The sequence below is a fragment of the Arctopsyche grandis genome, chromosome 7 (genome assembly GCF_051622035.1).
Source record: "Arctopsyche grandis isolate Sample6627 chromosome 7, ASM5162203v2, whole genome shotgun sequence".
NCBI lineage: Eukaryota > Metazoa > Arthropoda > Insecta > Trichoptera > Hydropsychidae > Arctopsyche > Arctopsyche grandis.
The window spans coordinates 22830314-22855306 of record NC_135361.1 but is presented as its reverse complement, the minus strand read 5'-3'; the positions used below and the strand labels follow the sequence as shown (position 1 = coordinate 22855306).

Below are 24993 nucleotides of genomic sequence, written 5' to 3'. Positions count from 1 at the left end.
AAATTTTTATTTTATAATAAATAATAATTGCAATAAATTTCAAAAGTTACATTTAGTTATACGTTCTTGAAAACACATGAATTAATAAAATTATGTCAATTCTTGATTCAATTTGAAGTTAATCTAACAAATGAGACGTTATCAGACGAACATCGTAACTGAGATTTTTTGTCCGTGTTAGTTCTGAGATGCTGTAGGTGTTAAAGACAAAACATCTTGCTCAGTTCTATAAATGTTTTACCTGGTATGTATTATATATTCTACGGATACACATACGTATATTTAATGTTGCACATTAAATGACATTAAACACTCCTAATTATGTACTTAAATGGAAAATTCTCAGTCATATATTGAATAGATAGTTAAAATATACAGTTGCTGATAAAGTAAAATCAATGCAGAAACTGTATCTAATTACAGTTAGTTAAGTAAATGCGTAGACTATTTAAAATGTAATAAATTGACATCTTATCAACATTATCGTACATAAATATAGATGTCTGTAAATTTTTTGAAGTTCAATCATTTTTAGCACACGAAATTTTTAAAACATTGTTATACTAACATATTTATACCAACAATATTATATATTATGAATCACAATTATCTACATTACTAAATATCACTCTTTTAAATTTGCAAGAAAATGTGTATTTGAAAAAAATAATTATTCTTAAATATATATGTATTACATACATATAGTTAGTGTATAATGAAATATATATATTAAATGTGTATTATGTATATACATATTATATATTAGTTTATGACAGCACCTTTTTCCATTAGTAAAATCGTTCACGAGCCATATGCAATTAAAATCGACTATAATACATTAATTTCAAATAGCAAATACAAAGGCATTAAAAAAATTTTGTGCCATGTTCAAATTTCATTTCTATGATCTCACTAGATAAAGACTTTAAAAAAATATTATCTGTATGTATCTTTATTGGCATACATATAAATATGTACGTAGACACTCGCCGATATTTTACAAATATGATATGTGTATTTGAGTGTGTTCGTGTTATACAGAAGTGTGGAAACGAGGTAAGGCAATTCCGAATTTCGTCTCCATACCAGTGATGATTGGGATTGCCACTTGATAACCACCGATATGATGCGGTTTTGTAGGCACAGCCTCCATGGCAGAAGAAACGTGAAGTTCGGATCCGGCAGGACGTCTGTAAGTGCAATGGTAATAAATTTCAACCAGGCAAGTTTACGAAATAATAATAATGTTTAGAATTAAATACGTACGATCCACCAAAGTCCACAAAAACCAATCTTTGCAAAACTTCGTAGGTCAATAGGGTTACACCGAATTGTGGTGATGATCTGAACACACGAGCTGGAATATAAATATACATATTAGATATAATTCAATGTTTTGTTTTTAAAAGAAACGTGCATATAAATGAAAGTACCTGTCGTTCCTTTCCAGAAAGCTCTCGGTCCTTCTTCTTTGTATATTTTACGTGTAGCATCAAGTACTCCTGAATATGTAGTTTGACCTGTTCGAGCTACTACCTAAATATTGAAATTTAATTTTAATAATCGTTCAAACTCATTAAAACATATAGAATTTATTATTATTCATACTTGTAAACGCGTTTTTATGACATCGGCAGGAGTGACGAGAGATGCTGCTGGAATACCGGCTATGGCACCAGCACATAGCAATGACAGTGGATGATTATAGCCATTTTCATCAGCAAATGAAGCCTATATTCAAAATAATATATATATAAAACAATTGAAATATTTATCGAGAAAGTACATAGAATGAAGCGAAATCGACTAATTTTTAAGCAAATAATTTATTTATTTATATTTTACCATGATGCCATTACGGGTTTTACCCCTGAGCGACACCTATGGCATTTGAATTGTAAATATGTATATAAATTTATAGATTGTAAATTTTGAAATCGTATTCAAATAGTAGGTAGGATAGTTTTGCCAATTTTGAACCGTTTCCAACAATGAAATCGGATAAATTGGAAAACTCTGATTGGAAAGGATCCTTCTGTAGTTACAAAAATTCAAATCTGACCAGCAGCACTGCAAAAATACTCCGAATAAATTCTTTTCAATCGAGGTCAACCCAGGACTTGAACCCGGGAGCCTCTCAGTGGTTAGCATTGTAGGAATACATGGTAAATGCGTACCACGCATTGTCAACCTATGCACCAGGGACAAGTCGACCCCTAAACACACATTTGCACCGTATATAAACCCCCCCATAGTGGACTCAACAACTCAGTATGGTCAGAACTTCCACCGAAGACAAGCAACTAGCCTTCTTCGCTGCGATTACTCTGTACTTGCTAAACACTTGTATTAACTATCCAATAAATATACTCTTCAAAACTCAACTGAGTTTCCATAGGCTAGGAAACGATCGAATCTTATCACCCTCCCTATAGCATAAACGCAACCAGCTATGCTGCTGATTTAAATGTAGTTCACTGGTTAACCCTTTACCCGCGGCAATAAATATAGCGAACAAGCCCTGTACGCGGCACCTTTTTCGCGAATTTGGCAATCGAGTTTTCGACCTTAAATACAGATTTTAATATTTACTCAAGTAACCAGATATGTTAATTAACATAAAGTATTATTTTAAACAATAAAATACATAATATATCTCGTAGTTTTGGATTAATTGTCAAATAATCATTCTTCATAATTGTATGAAGACGTGACGTCACATAAACGAGGTTTCAGTATGGATCCACAAAAAACTAATTTTTTGACTGATATATATTCATTTTAAGCAAATTGAATAGATGGTATTCAACTCAGTAATATATTCAACCAATTTTGAACCTTAAAACAGTTGAAATAGGCGCATATAAGCCTCAAAATCCCGTGCAAAGTTCAGAAATTCTATGGAAGACAGCCGCGCTACAGACTTGTCGCCCAAAGCTTCCATAGAAGACGGCCGCGGGCAAACGGTTAAGCAATGGTTTACCAGTTGAGGGATCGTGGATTTAAATCCTGGCCGAAATCAAATGGTTCATTTGATTTTATCAATGATTATAATAATTGTTAAAATAGTTCCATATAAAATCATAATTCATTGCCAGTGTTCGTTTATTTTTGTTTCAGAGGGAAATTATGAAATCACTAGAGATAAAAACATTTTTTCGAAACAACTCCAAATAATATAAATACAGAGAAGTCCACCATGCTCAGAATTCAGTACGAATTAAAATAAATATTTTTTCAATTTTGATATGATATTTTATATACATTTTACAAAAAATACTTAATTTTTTGTAATGTAAAGATAGCCAATTTCGAAAAAAATTAAACCAACTTACTTTAACGTGAGCGTATGCTGGAAAATAGATAGCACTGAATGGAACATCACGAAGAAAACACGCTCGTGCTCCTTTATATAAACCGAGTATTCCCAAATCTTTGACTACACCCAATGCGCTAATTTTTCTGCCACCTCCGGCCAATTCCCCAGCTACCTGAAGTCGAATTTTGACAATTTCTAACGGATTGGTGAACACAACTTGTGAGGCACCAGCCTATAATGAAAAAAAAAAAAAAATTGGGGCAAAACATTTTGATATTATATTATACAATCTCAATAGATAGTAAAAAAAGCTTACACAAGCACCAGATGCAACTTCTGCCCAAATTGGCAAATTTCCCTTCTTATCCATCAGTTTATCACGAACGAAATCATTCATCTGTGAATAAACATTTTTTTTTTTAATATTTATAACTAATATATTGTTACGTATATTAAAAAGAGCCGCCGAGTAGTTGCAATCGGATTAGTCCGAGTAGCATCCCAGAGACTGTGTGACCGTTATAATTGGTTTCAAGGATTATATCTAGACTCTAAGTCCATGTAGGCTAAACAATGGCCGCTATTTGGTCCCTTCTTAGAAGTGACCGATACCATGGTAACGTGGGACCGAATGTCGTGGGAAGACATATCCGAGTACGTGACCATAACAATAGGTATAACATATCAGACGTCGAAGATGTCCTGAGAGACCTGCCCCTTATAAGGCGGTACTTGGGCGATATCAAGACATTCTGGACTGAGCACTCCCAGTGCGTGTATCTCCTTAACCACCAATAAATGCTGTGACACGACTTTGGCCTTTTACTTGGATCCTCCACCCACCTCTACGCAACAATATAAACAAAATTAAAAAAAATAAGCAATCAAAATTTACCAACCGTTAGTTTGATGGCTTTTTCGGGTGCTACACCGATGAGTTGTGGTAATAAGCCTCTATAAAGGCCGAAAACACCCTCATGTCGTATTACTTTCTTGAAACAATCAAAGCTGTTTCTATAAGCCACTTCACCAATGAAGGAGCCTGTCCTCTGATTTTGCATTCTAGTTTTAACTAAATCGATTGGATATACTGCCGATGCACCAACAGCTGCAATATTAAATCAATAAAGTTAATAACAATAAAATATAACATATGGAAATGCATAGAAACTGATAAAATTACCTCCAGCAATTGAACCGAGAGTAAACCTATATACGCTTTCTAATATTTGAATAAAAAAACTACGTTCTTCTGGACTCTGGAATAAATGAAATAGTATCATGAACTGTTTTGTCTTTGCTAAGGTATGTGAAAAGCTAATTAACTTACAGATACAGCTTTAATTTCAGCTATCCTTCTTGTTACTTGTTTGAAATATTGCTCAGGGGTTATGGTATTTAAGTCATTATATACAATCCTCCTATAAAAATGAAGATATTTTCTTTCAATGTCCTTACAATATGATTTTATCGACTAGAGGTGTAAAATAAAAGGAAAATCATGAAAATAAAATATGTGAAGCTACATATATACATACAAGTATGTAATTCAAGACCACTATTTTGAATAACTTTAGTATTGTGCAATAAAAAAAGAGTGTTTTATGATCATAATGATTTTATAATAAGAATAAATTTCTTGATGTATCAAAATACACATTTCGTATAAGCGTACATACATATGTAAGTATATTTTAAATATGTATAAGTTCTATGTATAGATATATACAAATATAATAGTACATTTAGAACTATTATAGACCAATCTATGAAATCCATTTGAGCAAAATATCATTAATTTTAGCTTTAGATCAGTTGTTGTGATGTATAATGTGACAAATCATTAAAAATGATTTGTCACATTATACTGCACCAAAGTTTTATTATTTTTTTATATTGATTTATTTATTTATAATATATTTATGTACGTACATACATATGTACTACCAATAAGAGTTTATAGAATACAAGAAATATGCCTATACGATAAGATAAAATATTAAATTACTTGTTATTAGTTACGAAGGAAACCCAGTGGTTATGCATGGAAAAATATTACAAACTATAAAATACAATTAAAATACACAGTATATGAACAAATGCTCACATAAATACAACAACCAAATAATCTATTTGCATCCATTATATACGATAAATATTTTAAATATAAAAAATAATAATGAATCATAACATATTTGAGACAATAAATATGAAAATAGCATTTGAATTAAATATTTTTTTATGTATGAATGCTAATAGTTCATTTTAACGTAGATTAATAAAATTTGGACCAATAGTGAAAAATTATACTTCATAATTTTCTCCATCCAAATTCAGTTAATACGTAAAATATTTAACATAGTCCGATAGCGCAATTTCGTATCATAAATTAAACGCAAGGTATACTTTATCAGACTGTAAAAGGTTAAAAAAATAATTTCTGAAATCCATGATACAAAAATAAATGTAAAATATGTACATATTATATGTATGTAAAACGAGGTTGATAATTATGGTCTTTTACTTTTTGCGATATCAATTTGTTTCTATTAAAAATATATATCTGCGTAGAATCATTGAAGCAATTGAATATCATGCAAAAAATAAATTGTTCCAATAATGCTGATGAAAAATAATCACAAGCAAAACCATGAACTGATGAAACTTTTGATGAAAAAATAATTACGGCTTGATAAGTGAATTGAGTAAGAAATGATTTACATTTATTAGTGCAAAAAAAGCTCATGAAAAAAATAACATTGAATCATCAAATCAGTTTTAAAAACCAACCCCCAAGACTGCAATGTGGAACTGTCGCTGAGCACAGTAGTTCCGCTGAACAAATTGGAGAATACAAAAATATTCATTATAATAAGATTCGATCAAGATTTGTAGAGTCGAATAATTTAACAAAAACAGCACTGTAATTATAATACTGGATTTATAGCAAAGAAATTGAATAAAAGGAAAATATTAGCATCTCCTCCCCATTCTTAAATAATAGAATTTATTACGTAACTAATTAAATTATCAGATGAAACCTACCCAGCAGCATGATGAATCATGTCACAAAGTTGAAACAATATATCCACTTCTAGGGGAGTGATTTGACTCATTAATTGAGCTGATGAAAGGAATTCTTCTTTTGTTACTTCTTGCGTTCTATGTCCATTTGTCGCATTCAAATATACCCTTTTTATTAACTCCATATTATTCAGCAATTTATTGAATGCCATAAAATATGGAAAACTAACTTTTCTCCCGGATTGTCCATAACCTGCTACCTGTGAGTAAAAATCAAAAGTGAGTAAAAATCCATTTTATTTTATTCTAATCAACAATTAAATAATTAATGTAAACTTACTGTGGCTAAATTATTTCGAAGATCTTTAGTAAGCAAATGACCTTTTATATTGAGCATAATATCCTTAAAATCTGTTGCGCTTATAAAACCAGAACTTTCTTTATCACACTTTTTAAAGGCTTCCACAGCATACTCTTCGTGGAAATCGTGTAAAAACTGACTGAACTCTGAATAAGAAATAACTCGTTGTTTTTCTTTGCCAAAATACAGTTTGACAAATGTTCCATCCATGTTAAAAGGCAATTTTTTGTGAAGTACGGTCTTTTTCATCACATCTGCAAACTCATCTACGTCGCAAAAAGAAACAAGAATTAAAATCAAATTTAATTTACTACAGAAAATATTTATATTTATATTTAAATACATACCGAATGTGACCATTCCGTTTCCATTAGTATCAAAGAGTTGAAAAGCTGTTTTGTATAAAGCGTCCGGTACGCAAAGAAGACCTTCGAATGCACGGAACTCTTCGAACGAAATGTGTCCATCCTTGTCCATATCGACAATGCTGGCGATGAGCCGCACTGATTCTTCGTTAAAATCTCCTACAAAACACAAACATTAATTAATAATACCATAGAAAAAAGGGAGTATCGTTCCTTGACCCAAATTTAAATACAATTAACATGTACCTTCATTGTAAAGTCCAAGAAATTTTCGAACCAAGTCATCTCCGGTCATAAACTTTTCGCCCTTTATATCTACGGTGGCATATTGGTTGAATATTTCTCGTAACTTTTCTCCATCGGCTCTCTTTAGATGACCTGATCCCTAGAAAGAAAATCAAAAAATTGTGTATACTTACATTATACATTGTATTTGAAAATAATGACAAACAGTTTCATGTTATATAACCAGTAACTTAAGAAGAAAATGTGTCAAATTGTGTAAACACCATCGTTCATTACATAATTGATCTTACAATTTTCCATTTTTAATGGTTTTAAAGTAGAAAAAAAACAGCAAGTTCTTACCCTCATGGACGCGGTGTATCGTTGCATGAAAGGCTAACTTTAAAATTAATGTGTTTAGAATATAAATAACAGATAAAACTGTATCAATGTTGATAGTGATCAAGATAGTACACGGCAGTGGGAATGTCTCAATGGTAAAAAAATCGTGTTATGTATAACTATTGAAAGGAAACCATCCGAATGATGGTCCAAATACAACTACTGGAATACAAATGAATAAATATATAAATTTTATCTGTGACCCAATACAATCACGCGAGATAAGTCAGGTTACTTGACACTTGAATAAGTAAACATGTACACGGAATTAACATGCTTTTGATTTAAAAATAGTTTTATGAATTACCATTATTAATTTCAAATTATTACTCCGTATAAAACCTTCATTTAATCTTTTTTATAATACGATATATGTATATCTTTTTTAAATGTATTTGGCTTCATATAATCTCCGCATAAATCAAGAGTTGGCCAAATCTAGTTCAGATAGGACACTATTAAATTTTGTTGCGCATCAACTGCTAGCCTTTACGATTGCCTGCTGCTATAACTTTTGACAGTCCCGGTTTACAGTATCTATGATAAGAGAATCACGGTATAAAATAGGTATGACCCACAATCAAGCATGTGACGAATTCGTGCAAATCCTATTATAAAATTAATCAAATCTGATAATTCCACGAAGTAAATTATGTAATTCAAAATGTCGTACATATTTTATAAATAAATTTAACACTACAGAGTCAGGATTGCTCTGAATGTTAACATTTTTTTGTTATTATTCAAAGTCAAATGTTTTTCTACTGCACAATATTGCAACAATACAAATTCAACTAACTACTATTTGTTATTTTTTTTATGAGCCACTGGTGCTTCAACGGGTGGTTCCGGAAAGGAGTTGATATACGAATTAAAATAAAGTTATGTATATGTTATGTATACGCACGTATAAATAGTGTTACGTACACTCGGATTAGGCCGAGTAGCATCCCAGAGACTGTGTGACCGTTATAATTGGTTTCGAGGATTATCTCCCCCGAATGCACTTAGCGGGGGTAGCGGTCTCATCCCGGTAGAGTTCTCAGAACCGACAGCGGTAGCGTGGGACACTTCCGTGGCACATCTAGTACGTGACCATAACAATAGGTAAACAAATCGGACGTCGAAGATGCCCTGAGAGACCTGCCCCTTATAAGGCGGTACTTAGGCGATATCAAGGCATTCTGGACGGAGCACTGCCAGTGTGTGTATCTCCTTAATCACCAATAAATGCTGTGACACGACTTTGGTCTTTTACTTGGATCCTCCACCCACCCCTACGCAACAATAGCAAAAAGTTGAGTGTGCGCATTACACGCTCGCCGATCCCATCCGTTCAACCGTTTGAAATTATGAATGAATGTGTGTGTGTACGCTTTCGCGCAGCACATCTGACGCTGACGCCACCCGTTCCAACTCGCTCAATATCAGGAGCACACGTCAGACGCTCCACATGCCCCCACTTCCCCGTATTCTAAAATTTGTTTTTTTGAAATCTCCATACATGTCCACGCGTTCGCCACATACATACATCGCGTCCATTTTTTTTTATATATTATGTTTTTGGACATAGAGAACATGATATTATATATTGTCCATATACATATGTATATTTACAAGCTTTTTGATTTAATTTTAACTCAATTTTATAATACATGGTCGAACCTGGTTTAACATCCTACAAGTTGGTACCGATTTGAGCATGTTGGTATATCCCACTTTACCTATTTCCTTCCCGTCCATCATAATATATATAAAAACGGACGCGATTTGTGTGGGTATGTGTGTTTGTGCCATACCGTCAACACACAGCCAATCAGAGTGAAGTGGTCAAGCGGGGAAGCGCGGGTGTGTGGAGCGTCATGTGACGTCAAGCCGAGCGACGGGTGACACATACACACACATTCATTCATCATTTCGAACGGGTGAACGGCGCATTAATACGCGCGCGCGCCTATACATTACCTTACACTATTTGTATAGGTATAATATATAAATTTATTTTAATTCGTGTATCAATTCCTTTCCGAAGTCACCCGTTGAAATCAACGGGCACATTTCGGGTTTTCACCTCACGAAGGCATATTAAAAAAAAATTGAGGTTTTAAATGCATGTATGGGAAACAATTGTGTGTACATTAGAACTGCATTGGCGATCAATACTTGTAAATATCTTATATATGTATGTATATACTTTTATGAAAAAAATAATATAGCGAAGAAAATACGTCCCTTTTAATAGTGTGTATCGGGATATAAAATACCCCCTTAATGAGATACAATAAATATATTTACTTATTATTTAAGTTTATGATCTAAGTAAATATATATATGATTTAGAATTATAGAATTGATGCTACTACAATCAAAGATTATTCATAAAGATAATTCTGATCACCAGAAAGGGTGCAGGTCAGGGGGGGGGGGGGGGGGTGCATTCAAATACATAAAAAATATCTTGATAAAAGCCCTGGGTCATAAATTTTAGGGACTTATTTTTTGTATAGATACATTTTTGAAAGTTAAAATGAAGATTTGGAAAAATTAAAATACATTTAGTATGTATATGAAATTAAATTCATCCAAGGGTGGAGGGGGTTGGGCATCCATGGAACCCCCCTTGGATCCGTCTGATTTCAATTTGTTTTCAATTCAAATAAAAATTTACAATCAACGGCTTGATAGTAGGACATTTTTTGTATATTAAATCCAATTGATTTGACTAAATTTGTTAAAAATATAGCTTGCGGGTGGTTTACTTAATCTAATCAGCTGTGGTAATTGACATTAACTGATAAAATAAAAAAGAAAACAAACTAGTATTTGTAAGGGACGAGTTCCTAGCATAACAATAACAAACGTGGGCGAGATTGGTTAGCAGATAGTCCAGCAGCAGTTTCATGGTCAACAGAATCGGATTCGGGTCACGGTTACAATGTTAGCTAACGCGGGCTAAAATACACGTACGAATTTTCCTAGAGTTTTACATAATTTTCCGAGTTTTCGCTTTGATCGAGAACTTGGCTTAAAATAATCGTCAGCGAAACATGTATAAATATATAAATAGGATTGTGCGTTTTCCCACGCGCCGTATCTGCAAACCAACTGTTGGCAAGAGGTGGCACGTGAAACGCGCGTGAGGTGAGACAACATTGTACATACATACCTATTCATACATACTTAGCGAGAAAAAAGTTTTTGTTTTTTTTGTAAATGTCTTCGTCAGTTAGGAAACTGGCCAAATCTAATCTTACTCGTTTTTTACTACTTCTTTTTAAATTAAAATTCATAGCTTCATAAAAGACTATATTCAATAAAATCTTACATCAAGATGAAACCATCAAATTTAAATGATTTATTCTAAATATATGTACATATGTATAAATATTTTCTTTCAAGTTTTTGAACTAAAATAAAGGACTTTTCACTAGAAATAATTTCATAAGATAAAATAGATTTAACTAATGCTACCTTAACCCATGAATTTTGTTTTGAAAAAATTTTTTTTTTAGATTAGGGGCACTAACTGATCTAGAGGTATTAAAATGATATATTATATGAATTAAAAACTTGGGAGAAATTATCAAAGGAATTTATAAGAACATTGAAAATATAAAGTTGACATTTAATAAACGTCAAGTAACCCGAAAAATAGGAAACTTGAAACGCGTTGTATACGATATTTTATCTCCAACGTAATGGCAGACGATACATTAACGTATATTGATGACCAAAATGAGCAATATGGCAAAGTATGAAAACGATCGAATAAGAGATAAGAGATATAAAAAATGATGTCTTAATGTGAAACGTAAAGGAGGTCTGTTATAAAAAAAGAATTCTTAGGCAAAAATATATAAGTATGCGAAATTTCAGATCAATTTGAAGATCGAAAGTGACTCAACTGAAAAAGAAACGAACGCAGATACCTGCCAAGCAAAATAAAAGGTTAAAAAATCTAAAACTTGAATGGCCGAAAATTGCGTATGATAAGGAGATTGAGGACCTTTATCCGGCATTGAATAGTGATGATGATAATGACTATAAATGACGGTTGCTGTGTATAATTTTGTAAAAAATGATTCTATCGTAAATTGTCGTCAAAAACAACAAAAAGCACTTTTTTTGCGATCATTTCCTCTCATACTATACATATCTATTAAATATGAGAGTAAAATATTCTTTAATTATTCTGTATATTCTATTATATGCCTATACTTCTAGTTTACAAAACTTACTTTTTACTAAAAGAAAAAAAATGAAATAACACAAACGTACAGATAGATTTTAGCACTGCGTTGCAATAAACGCATTTGTGGCAATAAAAAACGCAATTTCACACACCAAACTACTTCGATTTATGACATGATCAAATGTGTTTTTGCGTTATCACTACGATATAAATTGAGTAACAGTGGTATACGAGGTCATCTTTTGCGGTTACCTAGTAAATAAAAGTGGAACAAGAACAGAGAATTTAGTAGACGAAGAAGGGCAAAAATCTCATCAATCTCATTAGGAATAAATTATTTGGAAGATTAGCTCAGCCGACATATTTATAGAAAAAATTAAATAGTACAATTTTACTGTTCTACTATCATACACATACTATACCGTAATGTTCCGATAACGCAAACGGAAAATGTCGGAGTGATAAAGCGTTGATAGTTCACAAATAATAGTCATATTTTATATGATCAACTAATTACACGCTTTTTAATGTAATCAATTAGATCTGTTCCAGTGAAATTTGCCAAATAAAAAAGCATAATTCGGCGATTTGTGATAAACTAAGCTATTGTACCAAGCGCGGATCAGTTCGCACGCAACGTCGGTGTTTTCATTCCGTAAACGCTAACTGTCGCTATCTATCTTGAATGGGATTATAACATTCACTGCTACTTGACTAAATAATTGACTTTGAGAAAGCCTTAGATAAAGTCAACCACGGTATTAATTATTAATACGCAAATTTAGTAATTTTGATTTTTCTGAGAATCTAGTCAAGTTATTTACTAACTACTTGCATTCCCGTTGGCAATAGTCAATAGTTAGCTATAGTCATTTTTCCGCTAACCGTTATACAAATAGTTCTGGAGTCCCGCAAGGCTCAAACCTGGGGCCTCTTTTATTTAACCTCTTAATTAATGACATTTTATTTTCTATTAATCATTCACAATTTTTATTGTATGCTGATAATATAAAATACTTCAAAACAATTTCAGATTTTAGATTATCATTAGCATAAAGCGATTTCAGATTATCATTTTCTTCAAGAGGATCTCGATTCCTTGGAGATATGGGCATATGAAAATCGTTTCCCTCCCAGTGCTAAAATGTGTAAAAGTTATCTGTATTGTGCTTATATTATTTTTAATTTTCTATGATTGTATTGTATTATTTTTGCAATTTTTTTATTGAATTTTGAATTTGTTGTTTCCGGCAATAGTGGCGTTTGGGGCAACCTGTAAAGCCACATGATCTAATTAATTTTTTTTTAAATAAATAATCTGGTTGTTTTTAATGGTAGTATGGTAGGTAGAATATGGATGGGAGTTCTAATTGCCAACGTTCTAGGAGGACATGGTACGTGAAAAAAATATGAAAGATAGTATAAAAACACACATGTTACTGTTGAAAAAATTGTTAAGTAATTTAAAAAAACATTCAACCAGATATACGAATTGTTAACCGGTTCAAACAAGATTTTTATTTAAACAAATTAAGCGTCAACCTTTTCATCCGCAAGATCAGTTCTCTAAATCGCTTCGAAGCGAGTCCATTCAATCGGGTTGATAATGCGCTGTGTCAATATTTAAATATTAAATTTCGCTAACAAGGTTGCGAACTTCGCCAAATGTCAACGAATCGTTTGATTAAACGGACAACACAAATTGACAGGTCAAATATACTGCGAAATTCCGGTTTAAACTGGTGCGACAGCTGTTATCACACCATGTCGAATTGTTGACAATATGTAGAATTTACAAACGGAGATCTCATCGATGCGATTGTTGATTAAATCGGATAAGTGGATCAGATCAAGGGAAAATCTTTATTGAGTTTTCCGCCCAAGGAGCCATTGCTAAAAGGACGTTTCGCTTGTTGACCCGGTGAGCTGAATAAATTATGCGCATCCGCTAGTAGGGTCAAATCGCTAGCAATAATTGTTAATAATCATATCTACCTACGGTTGTTACTTGCTGTAGCGAAAAGATCAACAAGAAACAAGTCATTTGATAAGCGATTGGAAATGCTTTAATCATTGAACGTCATCCGATTCAAAATGCATATCAAATAATAAGGGAGTTTGATAAATTCATACATATTTAATTACAGCGCTTTTAAATAGTGATATTACATATGATAAAAGCCTGTTCAATTTAAGGTCTAACCTCAGGTATGCTAGGATCGTATACTGAACATTGCTTTTGTGCACCCCTCCCGAGAAGTGGGTGGTGGAGTATCGTAAATGGAATGATATCTATTACCATATCAATAAAAATGGTGCTATAAAAAGCAATAATAAATAGCATTTTATATATAAATACAGAATAAAATAATGTCAACCTTGGGAAAATTCTAAGAGCTCGACCCAGAAGTTTTATCTATCATCACTAGAGGTAGGACCGGAACCGCGCCGTCTATTGTTCCATTATTGTAAATGCTTTGTAAAAAAGGTTCGGCAAACCTTTAACAATACATTTACAACATGTGAACAATGAAAAGCGCGCTCTGGGTCAACTCTTTAATCATCACAGTTAGAAAACTATACAGATAAGTGAAAATGAAATGAACTGAAGGCACTTATAATGTAAATATTCAATCACGTGACTTGCATTCAACATTTATCCAACTCAACCTGTAGCAGTACCTTCTGTGAATTTTAGAGCAAAAGTGTGTACATACATATGTATAATGATATGAAAACATTTGCATAGTTGAAAAGGTAGTGTTGAAATTACAACATATCACAATAAGCATTCTACACATTTTATTTTAACCCTTTGACTGCTACAACAACGATAAATCGTTGTTTTGAAATCGGCGAAGATTGCTACGACGATCGTTGTTTTCGTCATTAATTGTCGTATTTCAATACTTTCTTTGAGCCACCAGCGCATCAGTGGCACGAAACATTTTTTTTGTATACGTATTTATATTTATTTTACAATCAAGCTTTATAAACATTTATCAACTTTTTAAATAAAAGCTCTTCAATTTCGGGTTCATCATCAAAGTAAATTTCGGGTTCGTTGTCAATGTCATATAAGGAGTTATTACTTGGGAATTGATTATTGTCGATAAATTCATTTTCAGAATCAGTAGAGCTGCTGATTGGTCGAGTTCCTCGGCGAGGAGCTATTATTTCGCTTTCATCACTTTCACTGTCCGATATCATTTTGCAGAGTTAAAATAAATGGCAAAAAACAATAGAAATCCGCTTTCAATTATATAGGTCACGAGACGTCACGAATTCATGCAATCAATCGAATGCAACTGAAATGCATACAAAATGTTTATGATACATGTTGAAAAAATATTTGATTATTAGAAACTTCACATCCTTGTGTGTCTCGCTCACACGTACACAATTAAAACCAAGAAAGAAAGAGAGAAAGACCGCTACCTGTTTCGAATATATCGCATGTTGTTAGGATACATCGATGTCTAAAAATAGATTATTGAAAAAAATAAAGCGTCGGAAAATAATCGTCAAAACTTATTTAGTGTATATATGTAGGTATCTCTTTCGCACGCACGCATGTAAAAGCAAGACAGAAAGAGAGAGCACGAGTCCATAACTGCTTCTAAAAATGTATATAAAGTATTATAAAAATTACAAGCGTTCGGCGAAGTAAGTATGTAAAAAAAAATATTATATTTATTTTTTTTCAAAATAATTACAAATGTTAGCATTTTTCGCTTGGACATTGAAAAACCTCGTAGCAGCCAAAGGGTTAAATAGATATACATATACCAGGAAGGCCTAACAGAATGCGCCTTTCTAGACAATTAATTACAAACATTGCAGGAATTGTACATTAATTTTTCCATATTGTACATAAATCAAATTCAGATATTTTTGATAGTGGATAGGAAGATTTTTGCCAATTTGATGGAAGAACCGTTTCAACAATACAATCAGATAAATTGGCAAACTCTAATGAAAAACGATCGACTTGGGAGTCACAAATATCCAAGTCTGACCAGTAGGATTAAAGATTAATATGGGATCAAACCCGGAAACCTCTCGGTGCTAAACATAAACGCAACCACCGAGCCATACTGCATACATACATACATTTAGAATTTAGTTTTCACCCAGATGAGTGTATGTATAAATGGTTAAGTTGGTATGCTGCATAACGCCGCGACCAAACGACAATTCATTTAGGCGCATCGAGAAATATATGTACACTAGTGTAGGGCCCGTTGATTTCAACGGGTGGTTTCGAAAAAAAATTGAAACTCGAATAAAAATAAAGTTAAAGATATGGAATCGACTGGTTTCGGAAAGACAAAGGCACAAAAAAATGAAAATTATGAAAAAAATGAAAAATATGAAAATAATGAAAAAACTGAAAAAACTGAAAATAATGAAAAATATGAAAAATATGAAAATAATGAAAAATATGAAAAAAATGAAAAAAAAAATTTTTTTCGATTGTCGACGAAAGCCGAAGTCGATTGTCGATTGTCGACGAAAGCCGAAGTCGATTGTCGATTGTCGACGAAAGCCGAAGATACGCGAATGATTGGTTCCCCATACTTGTAAAGGGTAATCGAAAATGGTTCAAAACCTCGCTAAATGAAATTATTAAAATTACGTATTTTTATATGGCGAGAAGGAATATTTCAATTAATGTTTAAAAAAAAAAAGGCGAAATGAAAAATTGAATTTGGCGTGATGTCCGAGACCATTAGCTCATTAGACCCATATTCAGGCTATTTGGGGTGATCGGATCGAGTCGCGACAAAGTCGTCTCGTCGAAAAATGAATTAATCGATTTTTATCGATTCGTTCATTATGTTCGGCGAGAGTTAGGACACACACACACCCACAGATTACCGTCTTTATATATATGATGGTTAAAAGCGCTAAAAGCGTCTCATTGTCATCTATACCACGTGTCCCTTCACGAATTGAATCATACATATAATAATTTAGAATTAATGACACTTTTTGTATTTGTTAGTACATTACTTGTGTATTTTTTCTTTTTCGTTTGAATTTTTTGTTGTTTAAATTTTTGGCCACAGTGTCGTTTTGGGCAACTGTAAATATGTACACTGGCAAAAAATTATTTTTAAAATAAAATACAAAATATAAATTACTTTACAAATCAATATATGTCTCTCCCCCCCGTCGTACATACTCACTTACTTTGCGCGAGCAGGATACAACAGAAACAAGAGGAACAGGCTTTTCCTCCCGTATTCTGCGCGCGCACATTAAACAAAGCTGTATGACAAAAAGAGAGATAATTTCACCGCATGCCACTCATATATATTATATATACATAGTACCGTTTACCATGCACCCTTTTTTTTGATCTTTCGACTTAAGATGTTTCGATTTTCGATCTTTGCCTTCCGATATTTGCGTTTTCGGGCGTTTCACTTTCGGTCCCGTGAGGGAGACCGCATATGTACATATGTTTGTATATTGTAAAGTCCAACTCAATCGTTTGTTATTTTATAAGGTACATAACATTTCCATTGACCGGTGTCAATTTTCGTAAAAACAAACTAATCACCGTATAGTTCAAAATTGCCTACAAGGACTTTTATCTTAGGGAGATCAACTCTTAAAGTTAATTGCCCAATTTCCAGCACGCGAAGTTAGCACTGATGCTTTTACAATTAGGGTACCCCTTACTATTCACATGTTTGCTTTATATGCTTGTACGCAAAATCTACCCATGATCTGTGAATGTATGAATATAAGCATAAACATGAAAAATGCGATAACATCGGAAGTAATCATCGACGAAAATATTATTATTGTGTGTGAAGGTTTCGAATTGCCGCTCGTACAATTGCTATCAAATGCACTATTGATCCATTTAGAAGTGCATATAGCGCGTCATTGAGTCGTCAGAGTGCAATTGTATTGACGATTAAATTAATTATTTTTGAATTAAATAATGAACAATGTCATTAATTTGACAATAGTGACGTAGATCGTCACGAGTTCAGACAAAAAAGAGTATATTTATAAAATACTCATTATACTTGCAAATACTCCATATACACGTAAGAGTATTGTGTTGTTAAATATGAAACATTTAAGCTATAAGAAATATTCATATGTTTTTTTATATAATACTATAATAATACAAGCAAATTTCATTTGCCCTTTAAGCTATTAATTCAAGGGAAGGTCTGCAAATTTAGCATGAGAGATTTGAGGTTAGGATATTGGACTGTTTAAAAACAAAAAAAATAACTTTTATAAAGAAGTACAAATATGCACATTGTATACAAAGAAAATACGATGAATTTTAAATAGTTTATTAGAGTGAAACAACTATGAATATTTATGTAAAATAGATAAGACAGTCTTATAGGAAAATTTACAATACAGTGCAATTAAAGATAACCTAAATTACAAGATTAAATTGTTTTATGGACCAGTTGTAGAACTGAAGTGTCCCCTATTTTAATATTTTGATTTTATTTTCAACGTAATTTTTTGTAAATTAATTACATTGATGAACTATCTAACTAATATTTATGTCTATTTATATAAATAAATCTACATTTATTTAAGTATTATAGGAAAACTGCATATCCGAATAATTTAAATGCTGAAATTGCATTTATCAACGATTCACCTATTTAGCCTATTTGTGTGGTAGCCTGCGCTCATCATTATTTTCATAATTGGTTGTTATTTTATTTAAGGAAAACCAACAGTCTTAATTTCAAAACAGAACAAATAATAAAATAAATAACAAAAGACCAATTATAGTAAATTTTGATCTTCTCTCTTCTATTTGGGCCTCATGGCTGGTTCTTGTGCATACATACATACATATTGGTATATGTACATAAATTTTATCCCTATATTTAGCCATTATTGTATGTTTCATGAATATTCCCATTATTATTATTTTAACTTTTCTGCTGTTGTTCTTTTATGTATTGCATATTCCAGATATTTATAGAAGGGCATGTAAGTCACTTTGAGGCCATTCTCAGGACGAGAGCGGCGTCCCTACGTTATCGTGTTTCTGTATCGTAAAATTATATTCTTACTGCCGCGACTACTTTTTCCATTAGCACTTAATATTCGATGGATGGAACTGCAACACCAATCGCCATAAATTATTTGTCAATTGAGTAATTAATTATTGCAATTATCTATTATTATATGTATGTACATATGTACATATATGATTATTATTATATTTATTTTATCATTTGTATTATCTATATACTGTTTACATGGACAATAAGGTTTACACTATTCTCCCTATCGTCTGGAATAAAAATTATTGTTGTTATTTTTATTATTATTAATATGTACTTTATTTTTGTATAATTATAATATTTTTTGTATCTTCTGTTATATTTTCAAAAATTGTGGCGCATTAGGAATCCCTGTAATTCCACAATACTCCAAACTTAAAAAAAATAAATAATAATAATTTTGTTGTAATACAAAAAGAAAGGAACAACTGATGAAAGCTCACACCAAGCTTTCAGGAAATTGATAACGTTCGTTCATACAAAAAGCTATCATAAAATGACAACAATCGATATTGTGAGGTGTTTACAAAAGTGTATACATTTAATAGAGCAAACTAGAACTACGTTCATTGTCAGACATTATATTTTATGTTGCAGTATGATGGCAAAGTTTTCCTGTTGGTAAAATTTAAGTAAAAAAAAATAGCTCAAATTACGTTTCGAATGAATCAATGATCTTATTTCAATGACGCATTTAATTTCTTATCTCAAAATAATAATTGAAAAACTGAATCAATCGTTGAAGTTCAATTGTCAACGATAACGAATTATTATTGGGTTGTGACTAAAATATTTAAATAGCTGCACTTAGATGGATCAGGAATTGGAAACTACCAATTGCCATAAATAATGTATGTATGTAGCAATGTGCAATTTTATATACTCGAAAGTTGACGTCAGAGCACGTGTTAAATTTGATTAAAACAGTATATGTATGTATGTATTGGTTTGCATCATCGAATAACTAAACAAGGAAAATAATTATCATTGGTGGCAGTCGACTATCCTTCTATGAATTCAGGCTGTTAATACTTTTGGAGTAAACTGGAAATTCCCATTGGTACTCACTTTGGCCAGAAAAGTCAATAAATGTAGAATTTTATATGTCGGTTGACGTCACAACATATATTATACTTTTTTACATGCCTCATATCAGCTTGCTTTATTTTGTAGTTTATTTTATCAAATTCTGTTCTTGACCTACAAAGGGCCACTAACTAACTCCTGGATGCGTGCCGACAAAGGTAATTGTCCGGTTTAATTTCGTCAAATGTCACAATAAAGATGATTTCACAAGAATAGATGATTGAAACATATAAATAAACTTTATACCTTCCTAAATAATGTTAAATATCAAAACATCTCAGCGATTTTGCAACACAGATAGATAGTCTTTTTATACACGCCCAATTCTTCAATTTAAAACATATAAAAATACAAGGTATCTAATTAAAGTTCGTGGATTAATAAAACTGAAAATATGACACAATTGACTTAAAATAAATAATTATAGAAAAATTTAAAAGTAAAGATAAATTTGCAAAAGATATCGGAATGTACCAAAGCGTTCCAAGATTTTTATTCAGTTGACTACGACTCAAAATAAATGTCTATCAATAGGTTTGCATGATACAATATTATTGTGAGAGATATTACATAAAAGAGATGTTTTCTTTCCGTTCTCTAAATTGGGAAAAACAACAACTGACAGCTTCGAGACAAATGGATCTATGTCAATAAAATATAATACATATATCATACTACGACATATTCCGATTTACAAATGATATTTAATCCTGACACGCAAGGTTTGTATTAAATCGCTAGTTTGGATGGTCGATGTCACGAACGAATGCGAAAAATCAATTTCGCAATGAACTTGAAGTTTTGCCGTATAATATCACGTCATTACGAAACTTTTAATGCGAAATTTCGAAAAGACAGGGAAATATCGATTTACCCAACGAGCATTGCTTTGACCGATTTTCTATGACAATAAAGACTGCATAATAACAGCACAGCACTTATAACGATAACATTTATATTTTTTTAATACTGATAAGAACTACACGTGCTCAAATGTACATACAACTGTCAAAAGCTCAACGACTTTTTTATTATAAATTCAATTAAAAAAAATTACCCCCTTTAAAAATTTTTAATGTATCATAAAGTGTACAAAATTGGGCTATTCTAAATACAATTATGTCATGTATAAATACATAAACATAGCAAGCGTTACGAAATAGAATACAATAACAAGGCTGAGTTTCCACAAATGTGCGGAGCGCAATACAAGAATGTCTAGCTGTTTTCAAGGGTATTTGTAGGTCGTCACATATGTATGTATATTAACAGAACAGTTAAGTTATAAATGATAACATTTTTTATTAATACGTATTGAAATCGAAACAATTTAATATTTATCAATAAAAAGCGAATTGTATCGATTTATGTTTAGTCTAAAAAGAGTTCGCATCAAATCGGCCATAATTTAGTGCACGCGAAAAGATGGTCGTTAAACGTGATTTTTAATCCAAAATTTATACCTGACAGATATACATGTCAAATTGAGCGCGTGTCGAAAAAGTTGATGATGTGTACAATTCATTGCCGTTTTTAATTTTTATGCACACGTAGACGAATGCGAATCGATTTAATTGCACAAGCCACGTGTCGTCGATAGGTGGAAAGTTGAATCAAGGTGTGTCGTCCTTATTAGATTTGAATTTAGACCGTTTCCGTAAGGGATATAGACTGTAGTATAGAGGGACTCGGAGGGGAGGCGTGATCGAATTAGTATTAGTATCAAACGTCAGTCAAACTTACCCACCTCTTGACAGTGGACCCTCGTGAGCAGCAGTTCGCTGAGGCTCGAAGGCAACATCGGGGCAGCAGTTGGGCGCGAAGAGTTCACTGAAAGGTCGAAGAAATGATGAAATGACGAAATGACGAAAGAAGGCAAATTTGGCGGGAGACGAGACGCAGCAGGCGAACGTCCGCTTCCGCAACCGAAGCGCGTCTGCGGCCAACCAGCTAAATCGCTTCTGCTTACAAACGTGCGCCTGTGCAACGCGACCGCTTTTGCTAAATTATTATTTACGCGATCTTTGCGAACTGTCTTTCTGCATTTTATTTTCTCATTGGATTCCCATGGGTTTTGTAGACAATATCCTCAATTGGAGTTTCGGTTTGGTGGTATACGAAGCGCGGGAGAGTCGGCCTGTGAAAGCGCAACACGTGCATAATAGCCTTTGCGGCTACTCACGCCTCATTTTATGACAACTTGAACTTCATTTCGCGGCAAATGGTTTCATTTAAATATAACTTTAACCCTTTGAGTGCTGACGTCTTTTATGTTGAAAGCCCGCCACGCTGAAAATTTCGCCAACATTTCCAACTAGAATTATTTAAAAATCTAATAGAAAGCAGGCATAAAAATTGTAGCTAATCAAAACAAACTTAAGAGGGCTGAACAGCAGCGCCTTGTCCATACAAACGTACTATACTTCTCCCTTCCTCAATTATGGCACTAGAGAAATTATTTTTTAATATGCTATGGATATCCACCATTGGGGTGCATCTATCGTTTTATTTTTTTTGATTAATTTTTTATATGAGCTAGGAGCCGCCAAACATCTATAAAATCGCCTCTTGTTTACACCCACGAAATGAGTCCAGCGTGCTTATTTAACGGTCGATTTAAAAAAAAATACGCCGATAGATGCACAGAAAGTATCTTTATCATACCGATGATGAAACTTTTTTAAAAATTGGTCCAGTTTTGGAGGAGAAAATAGTAGAATACGAAACCTCGATTTTGTCAATTTAAAATACGTTTTATCTGGTCGAAGCGCAACTGTCGCATTCACTTAATATATATATTGATATATATTGTCGCATTCACTCAATATATACATACACTCAATATATATATCGATGAAAGGAACGGTAACAAAATTAAGGTTTCGGGTGTACAGCCCTCTTAACTACCGCCGAGGATTTCGAGTTTTGTAAAGGTGTGGTTTAGGGTTTTTGTAGTCCCGGACTCTTTCAATTCCCGGGACACGGGATGGAGCCCGGGATCGTTCCCGGGATTCCCAGTATCCCGGGAACGATCAATTTAGTGTATTTTTTATTAATAAAAAAAATATTTATTTATTAACAATATATAAAAAAAGTAAACAATACATAATATATCGATTAACTGGAAAAAATGTAAACTTATTTAAAGTAGCTTCTTAAGAATACTAAAATATTTAAATGAGTGATGAAAGCCTATTTCTAGATTTGGTACAAAAATTTTCAGCAGTGGAAAAAACTCTTTCAGTTTCGGTTGGAGTTGGTTTTATTGTTAAAAGGGAAGAAAACAATTTTTTTAAATTATCGGTTTTTTCTCCTGTCAGCATGTATATTTTTTTATTTTTTTTTTTAAGTTGAAGGTTTTTTTATTTATGTTATTTTGTATATTTGTCTTTGATAACTCCGTATTTAATTATTAATTAATAGAGTTTCTTCCATTGTGGAATCGTCAATACATGAAGGATATACTCGCTTCATAATAGTTTCACCGTAGGATATACATTCGCTTTTATTACAACATTTATTAAGAATGTTTTGTTCGGTATACAATTAGAATTATTTAAAATTTGTGTTACAGAAATCAGTTTTAGGCTTTTTTTTCTTCGATTTCAATTTTCAATTCTTGGAAATTCATATTCATCGGTAAGGTCAAGTCCTTCGATATTGAGATTTTCCAAAAAAAGTATTACAATAAACGATTTTGGCCAAACGCACAGAACCATTATGCTTATAAAACTTCCACGTTCGGGGAACTTACAGCTAAACAAAAAACCTTTGAGAATATTTTACGATTCTTTGTGTATTTGATTTATTATTTCCCTTCGTGCAGTCGTGGAAATGTTGTATATTTTCAAGATTTTTTAAAATCCAATTTCCAATTAATGTCTGTTCCGGGTCAACCCGGATCAGAAATCCTAGTGTGGTTAGACTCTCTAATATATCTTGAAACAATATAAAATAAACAAAAGAAGTCTATTAATTAGGTAATTGGATTATTAGTCACATTTCGATGATCACAAAGACAATTTTTGCTATGAAAACGGCGTATTTTTCCAAAATTAGTTTCACCTTCTTCCTTATTTTTAAAATGTTATGCTCACAATTTAAATGCCAAGGCACAATCTAAAATAATCAGCAGTTAGGGATTTTCATCGAGAAATTCTGATATGGTTATAAATTCAGAAATTTCGGTGTAAACCAGTCTTTATAAACATTGACACGGATTACACGACCAATGTTCAATGCTACCTGAAAAGGCTTAGCGGGTAGTATTCTTGTTTATTTTTTACATACTCAAAAAACAATGACTATCGGCGTATTTTAGTCTCATGGACTTGGTGGCAAAACGCCGATCGGCGTTAGTCAGCATTCAAAGGGTTAAATGTATTTTTCCAAAACTACTTCCATCCTTTTCATTGTTGTTAAAATGTAATGGTCACAATCTAAATGCCAAGCTAGAATCTAAAATACTCGGCAGTTAGGGATTTCCATCGGGAAATTATGCTATGGTTATAAATCCTGAAATTCCAGTGTAAACTAGTCTTTACAAACGTGAACAAATGAATGACACGGATTACATGACACATGTTCAATGATTTTTTTTCAATGCTACCTGGAAAGACTTAGTGGGTAATATTCTTGTTTACTTTGTACATGCTCAAAATACAACGCCTATCGGCGTCTTTCAGGCCCATGTACTTGTTGGAAAAACGCCGATTGGTGTTGGTCAGCATTCAAAGGGTTAAACGTACATACTTAACTTATTTGTAACTTATAATTGGGCCAAATCACTAATTTCAGTGAGTAATTAGTTCACTTTTCACCAACGTTACGGCCGGTCCAAATTAAGATAGGTACAACGGGTTCAGAAAATCACAAGGCATTCATAAACGTATTCTGTATTTCGTTAACGTACACCCGTCGCATTTGAGCAAATCTGTAATGGCGAGTGTATA

At 32.5% G+C, this 24993-nt stretch overlaps 1 protein-coding gene across 3 annotated transcripts; it reads right to left on the bottom strand.

Moving 5' to 3' along the window:
- Positions 1-138: 138 nt before the first annotated feature.
- On the bottom strand, positions 139-21979 carry aralar1 (calcium-binding mitochondrial carrier protein aralar1). Of its 3 annotated transcripts, none has more exons than XM_077434822.1 (14): positions 21785-21979; positions 7316-7454; positions 7052-7228; positions 6684-6970; positions 6365-6603; positions 4650-4740; positions 4503-4578; positions 4219-4427; positions 3636-3716; positions 3336-3551; positions 1609-1731; positions 1434-1536; positions 1267-1357; positions 139-1190 (listed from the first exon to the last, which is right to left on the bottom strand). In XM_077434822.1, exons 2-14 carry the CDS (start codon positions 7362-7364, stop codon positions 1034-1036), a joined length of 1899 nt encoding a protein of 632 aa, XP_077290948.1. In that variant the 5' UTR covers positions 7365-7454; positions 21785-21979; the 3' UTR covers positions 139-1033. The 3 variants fall into 3 exon arrangements, with proteins under 3 accessions (XP_077290948.1, XP_077290946.1, XP_077290947.1); XM_077434820.1 differs by having other exon boundaries at positions 21789-21975; XM_077434821.1 differs by lacking the exon at positions 21785-21979 and adding an exon at positions 7658-7875.
- Positions 21980-24993: the final 3014 nt, after the last annotated feature.